This window comes from Staurois parvus, unplaced genomic scaffold (genome assembly GCF_062004578.1).
Source record: "Staurois parvus isolate SC_StPar_1 unplaced genomic scaffold, SC_StPar_1.0 ptg000090l, whole genome shotgun sequence".
Taxonomy (NCBI): Eukaryota; Metazoa; Chordata; class Amphibia; order Anura; family Ranidae; genus Staurois; species Staurois parvus.
In genome coordinates, this window is record NW_028317886.1 from 11,222,064 (window position 1) to 11,240,745 (window position 18,682).

An 18,682-nucleotide genomic window follows, 5' to 3' on the forward strand; every position below is an offset into this window, starting at 1 on the left:
TCAGTGATCAAAAAAGCCCTGACACACAATGCCATCCATGAGTTAAACTGAAAAACAAAACATTTAATCTGTGTGACACTTAAATAGAATTTGCATAATAATTTGGAACGCGGTGTATAGATATCCAGCATGATATATTTCCCCATTGAGATCTGATGTGTTTTCAAAGTGTTCCTTTAATTTTTTTGAGCAGTGTATATGTATATATATATATATATATATATATATATATATATATATATATATACATACAGGTGAAACTCGAAAAATTAGAATATCGTGCAAAAGTTCATTTATTTCACTAATGCAACTTAAAAGGTGAAACTAACATATATGAGATAGAGTCATTACATTCAAAGCAAGATAGTTCAAGCCATGATTTGTCATAATTGTGATGATTATGGCTTACAGCTCATGAAAACCCCAAATCCACAATCTCAGAAAATTAGAATATTACATGCAATCAATAAAACAAGGATTGTACATAGAACAATATCGGACCTCTTAAATGTATAAGCATGCATATGTACTCAGTACTTGGTTTGGGCCCCTTTTGCAGCAATTACTGCCTCAATGCGGCGTGGCATGGAAGCTATCAGCCTGTGGCACTGCTGAGGTGTTATGGAAGACCAGGATGCTTCAATAGCGGCCTTCAGCTTTTCTGTATTGTTCGGTCTCATGTCTCTCATCTTTCTCTTGGCAATGCTCCATAGATTCTCTATGAGGTTCAGGTCAGGCGAGTTTGCTGGCCAATCAAGCACAGTAATCCCACGGTTATTGAGCCAGGTTTTGGTGCTTTTGGCAGTGTGGGCAGGTGCCAAGTCATGCTGGAAAATGAAGTCAGCATCCCCATAAAGCTCATCTGCGGAAGGAAGCATGAAGTGCTCCAAAATCTCTTGGTAGACGGCTGCGTTGACCCTGGACATAATGAAGCACAGTGGACCAACACCAGCAGATGACATGACTCCCCAAATCAACACAGACTGTGGAAACTTCACACTGGACTTCAAGCATCTTGCAGTGTGTGCCTCTCCATTCTTCCTCCATACTCTGGGTCCTTGGTTTCCAAGTGAGATGCAAAAGTTGCTCTCATCAGAAAAGAGAACTTTGGACCACTGAGCAACAGACCAGGTCTGTTTTTCTTTAGCCCAGGTAAGACGCTTCTGACATTGTTTGTTGTTCAGAAGCAGCTTGACAAGAGGAATACGACATTTGAAGCCCATGTCCAGGATCCATCTGTGTGTGGTGGCTCTTGATGCACTGACTCCAGCCTCAGTCCACTCCTTATGAAAGTCCCCAACACTTTTGAATGGCCTTTTCCTGACAATCCTCTCCAGGCTGCGGTCATCCCTGCTGCTTGTGCACCTTTTTCTTCCACACTTTTCCCTTCCACATAACTTTCTATTAATGTGCTTTGATACAGCATTTTGGGAACATCCAACTTCTTTTGCAATTACCTTTTGAGGCTTTCCCTCCTTATGGAGGGTGTCAATGATGGTTTTCTGCACAACTGTCAGGTCAGCAGTCTTTCCCATGATTGTGATTCCTACTGAACCAGACTGAGAGACAATTTAAAGGCTCAGGAACCCTTTGCAGGTGTTATGGCTTAATTAGCTGATTAGAGTGGAACACTTTGAGCCTAGAATATTGCAGCTTTTCACAATATTCATATTTTCTGAGATTGTGGATTTGGGGTTTTCATGAGCTGTAAGCCATATTCATCACAATTATGACAAATCATGGCTTGAACTATCTTGCTTTGCATGTAATGAGTCTATCTCATATATTAGTTTCACCTTTTAAGTTGCATTACTGAATAAGAATAAAGACGTTTCTGTTTTTGAGGCAAATTATTAAAGCAGTCTTTTTTCTTTCTTGTAAATTATATTTTATAGAGCAGGAGTTACCTTGAATAACTTAAAATAGAACCATTAATTGTTTAGCTGCTGGTGAAATTATTCTTCCTGGAACATTTCTTGTTGGAAATGATGTAAAAACATTCACTTGATTTTCTTGAAAAGCCCTTCTGGAAACAGTTAAAAAAAGTTATAAAAATGTGGTTTTTCATAATTCAAATCTCCAGTGATTCATCGTCTGTGATGTGGCTGGTCATTTCTTGCCTGTGTAAGACAATATATCCATGTGTTTCTTGAGGGATGGAATAAGGACTATATGTTGCTATGGCTATTTTTCAATGGTGCATTATGGAATTTGAGATATGTTACTTCACTTACATTGTTCCTAATTAAGGCTCTGTACACACAGGTGCTGGATAATTAATTATATTCAGTTTCTCTATAGGGGTTATGTTGGATGGTCTGACAGTTGGGATTTTCCTAGGTAGAGATGAGAAAATGTGTGAAGTTTTTGTTGGAAAGGTGGGGCATACATTGAACCAATCTTAAAGTCGGAAATTGCAAACTTAAAACCAAAACTCATTGAAGTCTATGCAGGGCAGCAGCAGTGGCTGGTAGATTCTAGCAGGAACTTGGCAGCTGCAGACAATTATTAGCAAGTGGTAGTCACAGACTGCAGAAGTAGCAGAGTCAGACAAGCCGGGTCGAGATCTATCAGGTGGATCAGGTACAGGTAGTAGGCAAGTGGAGAGTTGAAGTTCAGCCCAGGAGTCAGCAACCATAGGCAGATAGCAAGGGGGCAAGCAAAGGTGTAGTCCAAGGGTAAGCTAGGTCGGTGCAGGCGGAGTTCAAGCGAATTCAAGACAGGTCAGGTCAGCAACAGAATCAGGATACAACAGATAGTAGATAACGGAACATGGTAGACCAGAAGTCATAGACTCCTAGTGCAGTAGCGGTTTAAATAGCCCCCTGATGGCAGGTGTGCACTGGCACTGCTGTTGGGCAATTGGCATTGGAGCATAAATGTGTGCCTGGGTATACTTTGTTTTCCCTGACAAAACCATCCCAGATGACACTGCTGTAACTTTTTCCAAGATATAAGAAAGAAAGCATAGAAAAGAGAAGACAGAGAGGAAAGAGAAAGAGGAACAAAGAGAGAGAGAGACGAGGAAAAAAAGGGGGGCTAGAAGGGAAGGGGAGGGGATGAAGGAGGTTAGGCAATGGCAAGGAAAGCATAAAAGGGATGATAGTAAGGTAGTGTGTCAAATGACCATATCCAGTAGCACAGCTAATTGTAATCAAACTCTAGACATGTTTGTCATGTTTCATCAGTACCAAGTCTTCCAGTACATTTAGCTCCCCTACCCTTTTTGAGCCAGAGAGATGAAGGTTGTGGATCCTTCCAACTAAGGGATATTGTCAGGGACCCTACTGCGGTAGCCTCTAGCACTCCACAGACCGGACTCCCCCAAGGCGCGGAATCTAAGCTCCGTCCTGCTTGTTCACCAGGGCCCCTGATGGTGGGGATGGACTTGGAGCAGGCCGAGACCAGGTCACGGCCCCTGGGTTCACCCAACTGTGGTAGAAGCACCGTTGGAGGTGTATAGCAGGTGAGAGTCTGATGTGAGGAGGTAGCAAGAGCAGCGTCGGGCAGGCTGGGTCGGTAACAGTGGTGGCGGCGCAGGACAAAGTCAGCAGGCAGAGGGATAAACAGGTCACAAGCCGGGTTCGTTAACAGGAGATCAGAACATGCAGGGTTAAGCAGGAGAATGGTCAGACAAGCCAGGGATCAGAGCAGGAGATAGACAGAAAATCAGGATCAGGCAGGGTCGGCAACAAGACAATCTACTAATCAGGAACTCAGGAAACAGGTAAGACCATACGGCAATTCACTGCAGTCTAAGGGCTCGTTCACACTAGGCTGTTTTGCCAACGCTTGCCAAACGCCCCTATAGCGTTTGGCAAGCGTTGGTCCGGTGTTTGCGGAGCGTTTTTAACGCTCGGCAAACGCTCCGCAAACGCCGCATGCGCGGTTTAGCGGCGGTTGCTAGGCATTGGCCGAGCGTTAATAACGCCCCACAAACGCCTATAATGCATTTGAGTGGTGTTACCGCTCCGCAAACACCCCGCAACCGCGTCGCAACCGCACCGCAAACGCCGGCCGGGCGTTTGCGGAGCGGCACCATAGACGAGAATAGGAGGCTTCAAAGCCTCCTGACTCGACCGGAGGCGTCCGTTTTGCCGCGACGCAACGCGACGCGACGCAAACGCTCCTGTTAGAACAGCACCATGTGCTGTAATGTGCAGAATTGGCAGAGGCGTTTGGGAAGCGGTAAAAACGCTTCCCAAACGCCTCTCTGCCGCCTGCACACAAGGCTAGTGTGAACGTAGCCTAATCCTGTTTTAAATGGGGCGCCCTGCGCCCTGATTGGTGCCGGGCTCGCGCCCGTGATCGCGAGTGCGCATGTTATAGAATTGAACGTTTGCAAACTTTAGCTGTAATGTTGGTGACATGAAGCAGAAAGAATACAGGATTGTCAGGGACCGGATAAGCTGTAAATTTTTTAATAATCCGACGGACCTCTTGCCAGTAGCGCCTCAACCTTGGGCAGGAGCAAAATTAATGGAGAAATGTCCCCCTCTACAAATTACAACGCCAGCATTTATCTGTGGCTGCTGGAAAGAGTTTGTGGAGGACTGATGGTGTACGGTACCACCTTGATAGTATCTTAAAATTATTTAATGTTCTTCCCAATTCAGATTCACATTTCCCCAAATAGGGTAAGGAGAAGTCGTCCAGTGGTGAAATCAGAAGGGAGTATAATTTTGAGAGGGTGTGAGGGAGAGTGCCATTGTCAGTGCAGTATTCCTTGAATGTAGTCAGGCTGCACTGAAAGCTTTGAGCAGGTGATAAATAATGAAGATATTTAAGGAGCTGTAAGGCCTTCCAGAAGTCAAGATGATATAATCCATTCAGATCCATCAAGGTTTGAATGGGGGGGGGCAAGAGCCTGAGTCCAGGAAGTGGGAGGCTTTAAAACGACCAGAACAAAGACAGGACTGGAAGGTGCCCTCTACACATCCTGACAGAAAGTGTGGGTTAACTATAATCGGAAATAGGGGAGAACTTCCTGGGGATATGGATGTAGTCAAGAATAATAATGAGCTCAGCGGGTGGGATTAAAGCGTAGAGGGTAAAAAGAGGCATGAGACCACGGTGCTTGTTGGAGAGGAATTCAACTTTGGTCTTGTTCAATATGAGTCTATATTTTGGTGTCCTTATGACGGCACCAGTCAATTAAGTGACCTAGGTGGGTAGCCTGATAAAATCTTTTTAGGTCTGGAACAGGCAGGACACCATGTTGCTTAGGAAGAGTGAGCAGTTGGAGATGGATTTGAGGTCTTTTAATCACCCAGATAAAGTCTAAGAGTAAAGAGTGAGCTTGTTTAAAGAAAGTGGATGGGCTATGGATTGGTAAGGCTTGAAATAAAAATTTGAGTAAGATACTCATTTTAATAATGTTACATTGCCCAAACCAAGAATGAAGACCTCCACGCCACTTCTCCAGTAGGTGCAATTGTTTTTTAACTTTTACATTATTGCTTGGCTTAAATACATTAGAAGCATCCCAATCTGATTCACAGCAAGAAGTCTCTTTTAGGTTTTGTGACACTTAATTGAGGTAATAGTCCTGAATTTAAAGGTGGAGTATGCAAAGTGGCTGGCCAGGAAGGGGAGGGGCAGGGAGCATGTGCCCCCCCCCCTCCATCTCCTTAACAAGAGTCTCCCAGAGGCCAGAAAGTGCATTATTAGTGGTGGGATGCTAGGGAAGTAAACAGCTGCCATAGTTCACCGGTTCTGTAAACTGCAGACAGCTTGGGTTTACTACAAACTCAACCTTGACCCGAACCCAAATATCTTCCCTATGCATGGGGGAAAATTGCAATTAATGAGCATATGTACCAAAGAAGCTAAAGAATCATCAAAAATGCCTCAGAAAATACATAGCATAGGGACTAAATCTACCTTACTTTGATCATCTTGATAAATCAGATCCTCAAAAAAACCCAAAAACGCATTGCATATATAATCATCGTCACAGTATAAGGTGAAAAGCAAAAAAAAAAAAAACCCAAAAGAAAACTGCCAGAAATGCAATATCCCTCAATTCAATTGGAGGGAAGCACAGTTGTGGTCACACTATTGCTTTTAGGAAGATTGAAATGAGCAATTTCTGGGGTGAATGTCACATTCAATAAAGAACTACGTACGTACTTATTAAATGTATGCTTTGAATGCCTGTTTGAGACTTAGAGATGATTGTTTCCTGATGAGGGACATTGCATTGCTGTTTTTTTTTCCCCCTAATATTGTGAAGATGATTATATGTAAAATGTGGGGGGTTTTTAGGATCTGATTTATCAAGGTTGAAGTAAGGTAGAGTTAGCCACTTTATTATAAACTTACACTTATGTGAAATGCTGTATTTTATAAGTTTTTGATGACTCTTTACTTTGGTGTGTTATCGAGGAGTGTTAATATGGCTACACACTGGGGGATTTTAATATTGCATGCTATATTTGCAGTAGGTTTTATATATACTGTGTGTGTATATATATATGTATGTATGTGTGTGTATGTGTCTATATATATATATATATATATATATACACAAACATATATATGTTTGTGTGGGGCATTTTTTTTTACCTAAAGCAATATTAAAGATTTTTTTTTTTTTAAACAAAAATGTCTATATTTACCTGCTGTGTGCAGTGGGTGTGCGCAGAGCAGCCTGGATCCTCCTCTTCTCGGGTCCCCCCGCAGGCTTTCCTGGCTCCTCATTTCTGTTGGGTGCCCCCATAGCAAGCAGTTTGCTATGGGGGCACCCGCTGCTCCATGTGTCCGTTCACACAGGGAGCCACGGCTTGGCCCCACTCCCTCTTTCCTCATTGGCTGACTGGCTGTAATTGACAGCAGTGGGAGCCCACTTGCTGTCTCAGCCAATGAGGAGGCCCAGACCCGGGACAGCTGAGGTTGTCATGCACATCGCTGGATCTCAATGGGGCTTGGATAAGTCTTGAGGGGGCTGGGGGCACTGCTGTACACAGAAAGTTTTTTACCTTTATGCATAGAATGCATGAAGATAAAAAACCTTGAGCCTTTACAACCGCTTTAAGCGCAGAGTGGGATTTGTCATTTTATCAATGGGATTGCAGCATAAAAGTGTGGACACATGCTACAGTTCTGTTCATATTAGCTGAGGCCCATGCAAAGTAAAGATATCCTTCATGAGCACTTGGTGTACTGAGCCATTTTTATTAACAGACCTTTTGTGCACCAAGTAAGAGGGAGAAATCAATAGGCAATAGGAATACAAGCCTATAATATTCCCTATAAAGGCATGTATATGGCATAAGTAGGGTATAAAATGTTCTTTCAGGTGTCCCTATGTAGGATGAAAATGTTTAGATGGCATGTAGAGTAATATAGTACAGATTATGGATAATTACCATTATCTCTATGGTTGACATTTTTCATAAGGCACTAAGAATGACCATAAGAGGTAAGATGGACCTAGAAACACTTGTGTGTCTTAAGTATTGGTGGCAAACCTAGAATTTCCCTGCAAATTCAAAAATAATAATATTGAACTTTAACCAAAAGCTAAATATACAGGTAAAATATACTAAGGGAACTTGTTGTCTACAGGTATTGTGTTTCCCCAGCCTGCAACTAGACAATCAAAGGAGACGCTGTGAAGGGAGTCACTTTGGGTGGGGGGCCCATGGAACACAGCTCACTTTGGAGAGGTGGGGAAACCCCTGTCTCAGCTCCTTATATCCCTCTTTTGTGTAAATCACCCTGTGCCTGTTAGGGGTAGAGGGTGATCTGTCCTAATATTGGGGTGGGGGGGGGGTTGCTGATTGTTTAATGCCATGTGGTTGCATCCCATTGTTCTATTGTGTGTCTTGCTTGGAATCACACTATTATGGGATGTATGTGTTTGTTTATTGGCTTGGTGGGGGGTGTTTCCGGTAGCTCTCCCTCCTGATGGGACTGTCTGTTGGTGTGTCTCTTGTTACTAAAGGTAGATTGCCCTGCCTTGTGTCATTATGCAGGGAGGGGGGACTGTCCCCTGAGTGTATACATCTTGTATCTGTGGTAAAATAAAGTAGTCTATTTCATGGTTTAATTCAAGATTGGTGTCGTCTAGTCTTGTATGGTCTGCTGTGGTGTCTGTGGTCGGTGTTCAGACAGGGAAGCAGAATCCTAACGGAAGTACCCAAGTGCAGTCGGGGTTCCATTACATTGGTGGCAGCGGTGGGATTGTGCTTCCTGGCTGTGAACACGTCCAAACCACCACTCGGATTCAAGACCAGGAAAGTAGACATCGGTCACCCCAGTGGAGATATGGACCTGGCATCAGAGTTCCTGGGGCTGCTGCGGATCGTTCTTGCAAGATACCATGAACTGTGTCTGCGGATGAGTACCTGGAGCTCAGGCAGCGGATTCGGGTGGTGCTTTGGAGTGGAGCCCTCCAGGTTGCTAGTATGTACAAGGGCAAGTGCTATCCAACCCCAGGGGAAGAGGCCAGGGACCATCGGAAGTTATGGATGCCATTCCTGGGAGAACGACTCCAGGAGCAATGGATGACTGAGTTGGACAGGCTGTTCCAGCAGGAGATAGAGCTGGACAACCGATATTGAGCTCTGCAATGGTATGCAGAACAGGAATATTTAGGGGTGACAACAGAATGCTCTATGGAGGGATATGACTTTGGTGGCCCTGGATTGCTGTGGGAGAGCCTTACAGATCATTTTGTGTTTGGCGATGAAGGAGAACCTACCCTTGAGGACCTGCGAGAAGACAGAGAGTCTATGTTCGGTCTCAGAGCTTGAACCAGATCTGGAATACCTGCTGATGAAAGAACAGTGTCTGGAAAGGGCATACAGGCAACTGCTAAAACATGTTCAGCTGCATGCCCAAGAATCGGCAGTGGAAATTCCATATACTGGGGATTTGATAGACTTCTCTGCTGAGGAAAAACAACCTGGTGAGCCTCCAGCAGAAGAGCTGGCAACAGGGCCAAACATTACTGAACTCTGCCCAGCAGTTGTAACATCTTCTGGGTTCCACGGACAGGAGATGGTGAACCCCTATCCCCAGACACCAGTTCCAGAAACTGGGGATTTGATTGACTTTTCTGCTGAGGAGGAACCAGCCGGCATGCCTCCAGCAGAAGAGCTGGCATCAGGGCATGGCATTGTTGACCTCTGTCCACAACAATCAGCACCGCAGGAGCTACAGGAAGAGGATGCAATCGGCATCTCACAACTGCAGCTTGAGCTGATGTCTGTGGATGGGACTTCGGTCTCCAATAACACAACCCCAGAAAAGGGTCTGGCATTGGCACAGGAGGATGTCAGTCTTACTTTGCAAACACTGGGGGATGTCCATCAAGTCAAAGTGGATGAGACTACAGTCACCACCTGGATACCCCAGGAATGCTGGGCAGTCGGCCCAGATCCCCAACAGCATGATGGAGACGGCCCAGCCACCCTGTCTTCTCTCCAGTGGCTGTGAGGACTTCAGGGAGAAGGACCAGTCCGTACTTCTCCCCAGCGGTGGGTATGTTCTACGAGAGAGGCAGAGGTTGGCTGGGTGAGTAATTCTTTGTGTGGGACAATTTGTTTGGGTACTGTGTTGGTGCTGGCATTGGGGGACTGGAAGTACAGTCTAACTTCTGAGTCCACCCGTCTGGGGTTTCCTCCTGCGTTAGTCTCCTGCTGAAAGGGGAGATATGTGAGGGGAGTCACTTTGGGTGGGGGGGCCCATGGAACACAGCTCACTTTGGAGAGGTGGGGAGACCCATGTCTCAGCTCCGCATATCCCTCATATGTGTAAATCACCCTGTGCCCGTTAGGGGTACAGGGTGATCTGTCCTAATGTTGGGGTGGGGCTTGTTGATTGCTTAATGTCATGTGGTTGCATCCCATTGTTCTATTGTGTGTCTTGCTTGGGAGAAAACTATTATGGGATGTATGTGTTTGTTTATTGGCTTGGTGGGGGGTGTTTCCGGCAGCTCTCCTCCTGATGGGACTGTCTGTTGGTGTGTCTCTTGTTACTAAAGGTAGATTGCCCTGCCCTGTGACATTATGCAGGGAGGGGGGACTGTCTCCTGAGTGTATATATCTTGTATCTGTGGTAAAATAAAGTAGTCTATTTCCTGGTTTAATGGTCTGCTGTGGTCGGTGTTCGGACAGGGAAGCGGTATCCTAACGGAAGTACCCAAGTGCAGTCGGGGTCCGGTTCCGTTACAGATGCAATTTTTTTTATTGTGTATCAAAAGCAGTACATAAACCCAAAATCAAAAATTTAACATATTGCAGCTTACCAGTGGTGACTGCAGTTGTTTTCACTTTTCAAGCTAAACAAATCATCATCAAGTACAGAACATACCTGTTAATTTTGCAGCGATGCAGTGCCCTTGCCACTTCCTGTGAGCTTAAAAGAAAGCAAAAAGACTTATCTTTATTGTGTATTAAACTACTAGTCACATCAAGCCACTATGCAATGGAGGTGAACGACAGCAGACATGTTTGAAGTCCAGCTTGTGTGACACCCATGGTTTACCCCATAAATGTAATGGAAAAATTACTGTAGACATGAACAGACAGGTAGTATGTTATTCACAGAATTACCGAGTAAAAAAAAAAAAAGAGAGAAAAGCCCAAAATAGATTCAGTCACCACATCTAGGGACTGATAAGCTGCAATATATTACATTTTGTGTTGGGGTTTGGTTTTTAATGGGTGTATTGAACCCTCCACATAAGATACCAGCTTATATACTAATTATGTTAGGAGGAGGGCCAAGGAGCAGGGCCCTCCTAACCCTCTTGTATTGAACTGTATTGTTTCTGTATTGTCTCATTGTATATTGTAAAGTGTTGAGCAAACTGTTGGCGCTATATAAATCCTGTATAATAATAATAATAATGTGAGCAAATACAGTATGTTCTGTATTCACATCATTGTGTCAAGTAGTAAGCCATCTATTAGGCATTCACTGCAATTACTTCTGAAACAGGAAAGGAAGTTTCACTCAAATCTCAGTCTAATTCCAGTTTAGCTTCTAGAAGAACACACCAGCGAAAGCATAAAACCTTTTATATGGGCACATATTGTCATTATTTGGCAGTTATGTCAAGAGAGCCAAAAACATATTGGAACCCTTGTTTCAACAGACAAGTCTGGAAGGGCAGTAAGCTCTTCCAGGTCTCAGGGGAAGATAAAAAAAAATGTTGGGGGGGGGGGGTTATGTTACTCCTTTTGCCCAGGCAAGCCAGAGTTGCTTTTGTTTCCTGAAATAGTAGAACATGAAGTACAAATATTTATAGCCTCCAACCACTGGCATCGCATCAGGGGTCGCAGGTGACCCCACTCATGCTCTAGGTTGCCCATGCAGCCTCCCTGTTACATTAGGTTCTGCATCTGGATAGGAGGGGCAGCATATACAGGAACTGATCCTCTCCATTTTTTCCTGCAGTCGCTGAAAGCCCCACGGCTGCTGCTGGTAAATATGTAATTTACTGGCCCTTTACTTAATGAACTCAGTCAGTGATCGGTATCAATCACTGGCTGTGTTCATTCATAACTGAAGCATAGTAAATGGTGTTTACTATGGTTCAGTGTATGAATGAACATGAGCCTCTGTCTCCTGTTCATTCATCTACATTGCAACTGAAGCTACAGAGAAAGAGGCTGGGGAATGTGTTTCCTCAGTCCCTTTTGCTGTCTCAAAAGTGAGACTTCAGGGATCTTTCTAGATCTCAGATATTTCACCAAAGACCCCCCCAACAGAACTTCTAAAAAAAATAAAAAAAATAAAAATAAATAAAATTGTAAATAAACAAATAATAAAAAATGCAATTGTAAATAAAAACAAAATGGTAAAAATAACAAAAATTAAAAACTGCTGATATCGTCCACTGCCCTACTGACACCAATCTCTGCTCTACTGATCCCGTCCTTTTCCCTACTGACAAAGTCCACCGCCATACTGACAACGTCCACTGCTCTACTGACTGACACCATCTACTGCCCTACTGACACAAATCTCTGCCCTACTGACACGTCCACTGCTTTACTGACACTCTCCACTGCCCTACTAACCCTGTCCACAAGCTGACCACTACCGTACTGACCATGCCCACACACCATCCACAACCCTACTGACACTGTTCACATACCGTCCACTGCCCTACTGACAATGACCACTACTCTACTGACTGGCACTGTCCACTATTATGGTAGGCTAGGTGTATATTTTTACAGTAACATTTGTTTTAATATATTTTTCAACGTTTTCCTCACTATTTAGTTAGGCCTTGATAGTTTCTTTTTTTTTTTTTTTTTTTTTTTTAAGGCACCAAACCCCAGTGACATTTGAACTCTTTTATGTTGTTCAGGTAGACCTCCACCTATCAAAGGTTACTTTCCCCTGCTCCAGGATATTCAAAAGAATTGGAGAGGTACAGTATGGCAAACTGTGGGCAGTTTCTCCAAAATCTTTTGAATTACCCACTCACTATGTAAATAAAGATCTAAAATAACTCTTTAGGCACGGTTCAAATCTGTGTGGGTGGTGCCACTGTGGGACCCTAACAAATACCTGCAGCTGCACCACCCACACAGAGGAATGTGGGACCTGCAGGCGGGTGCCATTAATTCTAATGGCACGCCGCCTGCTGTAGAAATCACAACTGTGCTGGGAACCTTGGTTCCAGTGTGGGCTGCGATTTCCCAAGTAGTGCAGGGGCTTCTTCCCTGCGTCTTCTGGGGCACGGGAGTCCATTCAAATGAATGGGCTCTCGTGTCCACGCAAATCGTGGTCCACACAGCCACACATATGTGAACCAGGGGTTATACACTTGGAATATCTTGGTGCGTGGTGGGAGTACCTTGGCGTGCGGTGGAAATAGTGGGTGGTAGTGGGGGGGGGCAAGTCAATTTTTGTATCGAGGGCCTACAAGCTTCAAGCTTTGCCTCTGCCTCTGACTCCAACATATGCATTTCAGCCTTATACTTCAGTAAAATCAGTAAAATGAACTATACAGTATGTGTAGAACTTTAATGAAAAATATGGTAACTTAAACAGCATTGCATGTGAAAACCTCTTCTGATTTTATTACCAGCCTTTTTGTGACCTCTTTCATATTAAATAGCAATGTAATACATTGCCATTTCTCTCAATTTGTCAAAGGTGCTGTAAGGCAATCTGTACAAATTGTGGCGCCATATAACTAAACTTATAGATACTGACATACATCTTGTTTTGAACATTCCAGTCTCGAAATTTCATAAAAGCGTCAGTTGAAATGGGAGAACCTGGCAAAAGATCTAAGTTTGAAAAGGGTTTTAAACTTTTTCCAGCTTCCTTTATATCAAATGTAGAATTATTGTATTTAAATCAAACCTACTGTGTGTAGACTAATGTGGGGAAAGAGAGGTCTTGTATTCCCATGACTTGTTTAATTGAACTGTGTGTCAAATATCCTAGAAATGAAAAAATATAGACATTCCAATGGAGCTTATATTAATATAATTACATATTATGGCAACGATAAAAAGTGCAGGTTGAATATATTGGTTTGGAGAAATGTAAAATATATAGATTTTTCATTCTTTAAAACTGAACTCCAGGAAAACAGATAAAATACACACATTTTACCTGCCAAAATATTTGTATTTCTGTCCATCTATTTCTGAGATTTGTACAGCTCTGCCCCACAGTCCAGTCCTGATCTTCTCTGCTGCATTTAAGTAACACTTACAGGTCTTGATCCTCCTCCAGCCTGTGACTGGACAGTAAAAAGAGAAACAGCAGACAGATAATTTTCTGTCACTATGTTCTCTCCTGCTATCAGCAGGTCCCTTATTAGCATTGCAACATAACAAATTGGATTCTTGTGCTGCTTCTTTTTTCCCTAGTATAAGCCCAGCTGTACATTAGATTATAAGAGGCTGAAACAAGATCAAATTCAGGTACTTTTTATGCTTGCATTAAAGATACATTTAATGATGTATTAATACATACAGAGCTTCATTCATGTACTGTATATCTTTTATATCTGCTGGGTGTTCAGCTGTAAAATTAATCTGTCACAAAGAAATTAATATGCTCACATTTTACAATGTAATGTGTAGCAAATAATTCATCTAGCCTATTCAGGCACATGGGACTTTACTTACCTCTTGACTTAGACAATTTAGTAGAAGAACCATTGTCAACTATTAAGTAAAAATGAATGTAAAAAGTGAAGTCATAATTTTATTTTTTTCTAGACCTGTACTGTAACATTGTATCATATGTAACACATTTGCTTGGTATTAAAAATCAGCTAGTCATGGATCACACACCACCCTTCCTAAACCAAGGGCTAGAATTGAAGGTGATCGGGTCACTGGTGGTTTATGAGTGCTACCAACTTTACTTACCTCTTGTTAGGTGATTTAGTAGAAGAACCATTGTCGACTACTAAGTAAAGAAATCATGAATGTAACAAGTGAAAATCATAATTTTAGCATTTCTCAACTCGTACTGTAACATTGAATCATGAGTAACACATTTGCTTGGTATTTAAGATCATGCTAGACAGGGATCACGTGCCATCCTTCCTAAACCAAAGGGCTAGAATTGAAGGTGATAGGGTCACTGGTGGTGTATGAGAAAGAAAATTAAATTTCAGCAAACCTCTCTAGGACTTTTTTGCACACACAAGCAATGGTTTTAATTATTTGACAATCACTGGGTTACAACAAATAAATCATGGGATATTAGGTATCCCTAATGCAGGCGTGTGCATGTATACACTTGTATGTATAATGCATTGTTTAGAATAGGTTTCCTCTCTTTCTGCATTTCATAATAAGTAAACCAGTGGCATAGGTCAGTATGTCATTCCAGGTTGTGGCACATCAATATTTGGGAGATCAGTTTTAAACACATCTATCTTTGCTGGTAAAGATTGCCCAACATGTACTGCCAGACACTAGTGTTTCAGTGAACAAAAGCAAACAAGGGCGCACTCTCATCGTGCATTACCGTGGTACACCACGTATTTATTAAAGAAAAACATATAGATATATACTCACAAACCAAAGAAAATAAAAACAGGACAGGTGGTCCGCAATGACAGTCCAATTCAATACTGTGCCTTACGTAGGGATACACTGACGCGTTTCGGGAGACAAACCCCCTTCTTCAGAGCTCTGTCACCTGTCATTTTATTTTCTTTAGTTTGTGAGTATATATCTATGTTTTTTTTAATAAATACGTGGTGTACCACAGTAATGCACGATGAGAGTGCGCCCTTGTTTGCTTTTGTTCACCAGTACCCAGATTTCCCGATCTTTGAAGGTCTGCACCTCACCGTTTGGCATTCCGAATACCTTTTAGTCTGCATGAAGATTTGAGCGCTGGTTACTTTTGTTCTACTAGTGTTTCAGTATCACAACACTTATTGATACTTAGTGTACTGAGAGTTTAAACTGAAGACAAAATACTGAGCAATCTACAATTGTATTACTAACAAAAGTGATTTTCCATGATCAATACACAGCCATGCTTTTCTAGGTCTCACTATCTGTATCCCCTCTAGACTTTAATATGTGTTCTGCTGAGAACTCCATCTCCATGTTCTGCAAGGAACAAGGTAACGTACAGCTCAGGCAGAAACTGCAAACACGGCCTGTTCTTGAATTTGGATTACCTATTAGAAAAAACAATGAAAACTATCTGCATGGGTTATGCTCTTTTCATCTGCCTCCCAGACAAATGAAAGCTTAGAACAAAATGCCTATTTTATTGCGCATTTAGCAGACTGTGGCATCAAACAGAATATTTGATTAAAAACAGCATTATGGTGTTTGTTTTCTACTCTTCTATCTTGTCAGAGTGATGAAAGTTATTAGATATCAAAGCTTCTATAACTGTTACATCTGTATGTAGGGTCCTGGGATTGTAAAGGGCGTGGGTCTTCAAACATGTTGTAAACATTATGGTGCTTTCATAATTTGCTCCGTGAGCAGTTCCAATCCCTCTCATTTTCCCTCATATATATATATAAACTATACAAATTGCCTTTTTTCTTCCTCCAAATGTGAACCAATAAACTGTCTTCTCCATCTCTAACCATTTGCCATGAACTCAGAAATGGTATGAATTTTCGCAAACATTAATGTAAGCCTTCCAAAATACAGAAATAGTATGTGGAAAATGTGAGCACATGGCACCCCAAGTTTAGTAGCTGGTCTTTGCAAGTTCTTGCTCTGGACCTGCAGGAAATGGGTTAAACTACCCCGAGCTTCATACACCTATGGGCTCTTTCACACAAATGTTCCGATCGGGTCAGCCTGCTCGTTTTTCAGGTGGACCCGATCGGAACCTCCATTCTCCTCTATGGAGTGGCGGGGGTAAGCGGACGTGTCCATTTACGCTGCCAACATCCACTCTGATCCACCAAAAAGGTGTGGATAGGGATCCAATTCCCCTTCCGTCCATCGGATCGGATCAGATAAAAATGGACAGGCGGTCCTTTTTCATTCGACCGCCCATTGAGGAGAGCAAGCAGCTCTGTGTCTGCTCTGCAGTAGCGGAGGGGACACAGAGCTGTCATCCACTTATTCAGCGGGGATCAGCAGAGAGATCCCCCGTGGATCAAGGGGATCTGCTAAACGGGTCCACCCCGTGTGAAAGAGCACTTTCAGCCATAACTTTATACCCACTGACAGGTGAAGTGGATAACATTGATTATCTCATCACTGGTGTAGTGGTCATCTTTACTCCCCCAATAACCACAATTCCCTCCCAATTACTTTACACCCTGATAATAAATGGCACCTACACAGTTTTTTTTTTTTTTTTTTATCTGGAATAATATATATTTTATATAAATATATATATTGGCCACAGCTTCAAAAATAACACACCATAGACACTGATGTCCAAAACATACAAATACCAAAAAAAAATCCCTTTTTGGCTGAATTTACCAAAAATCACTCGATCCTTCCAAAAACACATAAAACATATTCATGCCTGAAGCCAATATTGCCCCCCAACCATTCTGCTTCAGGAGCTTAACAGAGCTTCAGCCCTTCTAAAACCTGCAATAAATGTTAAACATAACTGACATATCTAAAAAGACATTTTTCATTCCACTGGTATTATTGGGACTCACAAGCCAACCAGTTTTTGCTCAAATTCTAGCCCTCATCAATAACCTCCAAGCTGGGCCTCTCCGCCAGACTTTTTACTGCCATCTCAGTCAGCAGTTTGCTGTGATAGTAATGCCTACTATAGGTAAAAAATACAATTACAGTGCACATACAAGGAAAAAAAACAAGAGCTTACAAACAAATGTGAAAATCAGAAGACAAATGGAAAAGTAATTTTTTTTTATGTTATGTTTTAATAAAAAAAAAAATACATTCAAGCAGAAAACATGTACAAGTACAGATGCCTATACAAAAGCAGATGACAAATCAAACAAAACAAGTGAAGAAAAAAAGCATGGGAGGGCGGGTGGAGACTTTTTGTTCCTTGGTCCAAACAGTGACCAAGTAGTTTCAGTTGGCTTTGGTGGGCTCACAGCCCCCTGCCTCTCTCCATAGGATACAATGGTCCATCTGCTCCCCCCACCGTCATGTCACTCTGTGCCTAAAGGCACAGCGTAATTTTTTACAATGGATTCTGAAAGTCGGTGAGTTATTTTTTTCTTAACATTCAGGATCATTGTTTATTGTAATAATGGCATAGTACAATAATAGCAACGTACAGAGCAACAACAGTATCTAAGCACATGTAACAGAAGATACAAATCAAGGCAGTGCAATGGTCAAATGCAGGAAGGACAGGGTTTACATAAAGGGGGGTGGGGAACTCTCAGAAAAGGTGTCAATTACACTGTCAAGGTCACTGCAACCAATATAAAGAAAACAATAACAAGATAACCTGTTTATTGTGCCATCCACAGTTGCCAAACCGTATCATACTTTCCAGAACAACGCCTACTAATATATATCAGTTTGTACATAGGTAACACTGCATTAGTGGAAGCTTCCCATGAGGCCATCAAGGGGAGGTGGGGAAGGTCCAATTACGCAGTATCTCTTTTTTTCCATAGTACAATAGGTAAGAGAGAAGCAATTTAGTATAGCAAGGCCTTTCCTCATCGTCCTTTATACCCAACAATGCAATCTCAGGGGAAAGTGAGAGGGACAGCTGTAGACAGGCATTGATACAGGTGAACACCTCCGTCCAGAATTACTCCACTCAAGGACAGGCCCAGAACATATGAAAATAAGTGCCTTCACATGTATGACAGCGGGGACAGTGAGCCGAGCTCTGTGGGTAGATTCTGTACAGTCTCTGAGGCATGTATTACACTCTGTGCAAAACTTTGGCCTGTATCAGTTTATCTCTGGAGAAGATAACCAATTTGGAGCTATCCTTAAAACATTCCTCCCAGGACTCCCTATCCAAAGTGGTAATGTTTTCTCTCCACTCATCCCACAGCCTATCCATTTTGGGAAAATCCACACTGAAGAGAGTCAAATAGAGGGAAGAAAGAGGTTTAGAAGGGGACTCCTGTGCAAGAAGGTCAGTCAGTGGGATATTTAAGGCAGTAAACATACTGTTCCTGAAGGTGACGTGTTGAAAGCTGGAACATATGGGCATTGCAGTTTGTTGCATATGGAGCTGCGTAGCTGCCGACCGGTCAGGGTGCCCATGCTGACCTTTGTCCACAGCCTAAAGT

The 18,682-nt window shown here is 42.7% G+C and overlaps 1 protein-coding gene across 3 annotated transcripts in view; it reads left to right on the forward strand.

Annotated features, from left to right (window-relative positions):
* PDGFC (platelet derived growth factor C) overlaps positions 1-18,682 on the forward strand; it is a 393,961-nt gene that overhangs the window by 318,180 nt on the left and 57,099 nt on the right. For 2 of the 3 annotated variants that reach the window (XM_089670414.1, XM_089670412.1), the window contains exon 4: positions 12,332-12,394. The exons of the other annotated variant lie outside the window; for it this stretch is intronic. In XM_089670414.1, coding sequence (XP_089526540.1) covers positions 12,332-12,394 — 63 coding nt within the window. The remainder of the gene's footprint in view (positions 1-12,331; positions 12,395-18,682) is intronic. 3 annotated transcript variants of the gene reach the window in all.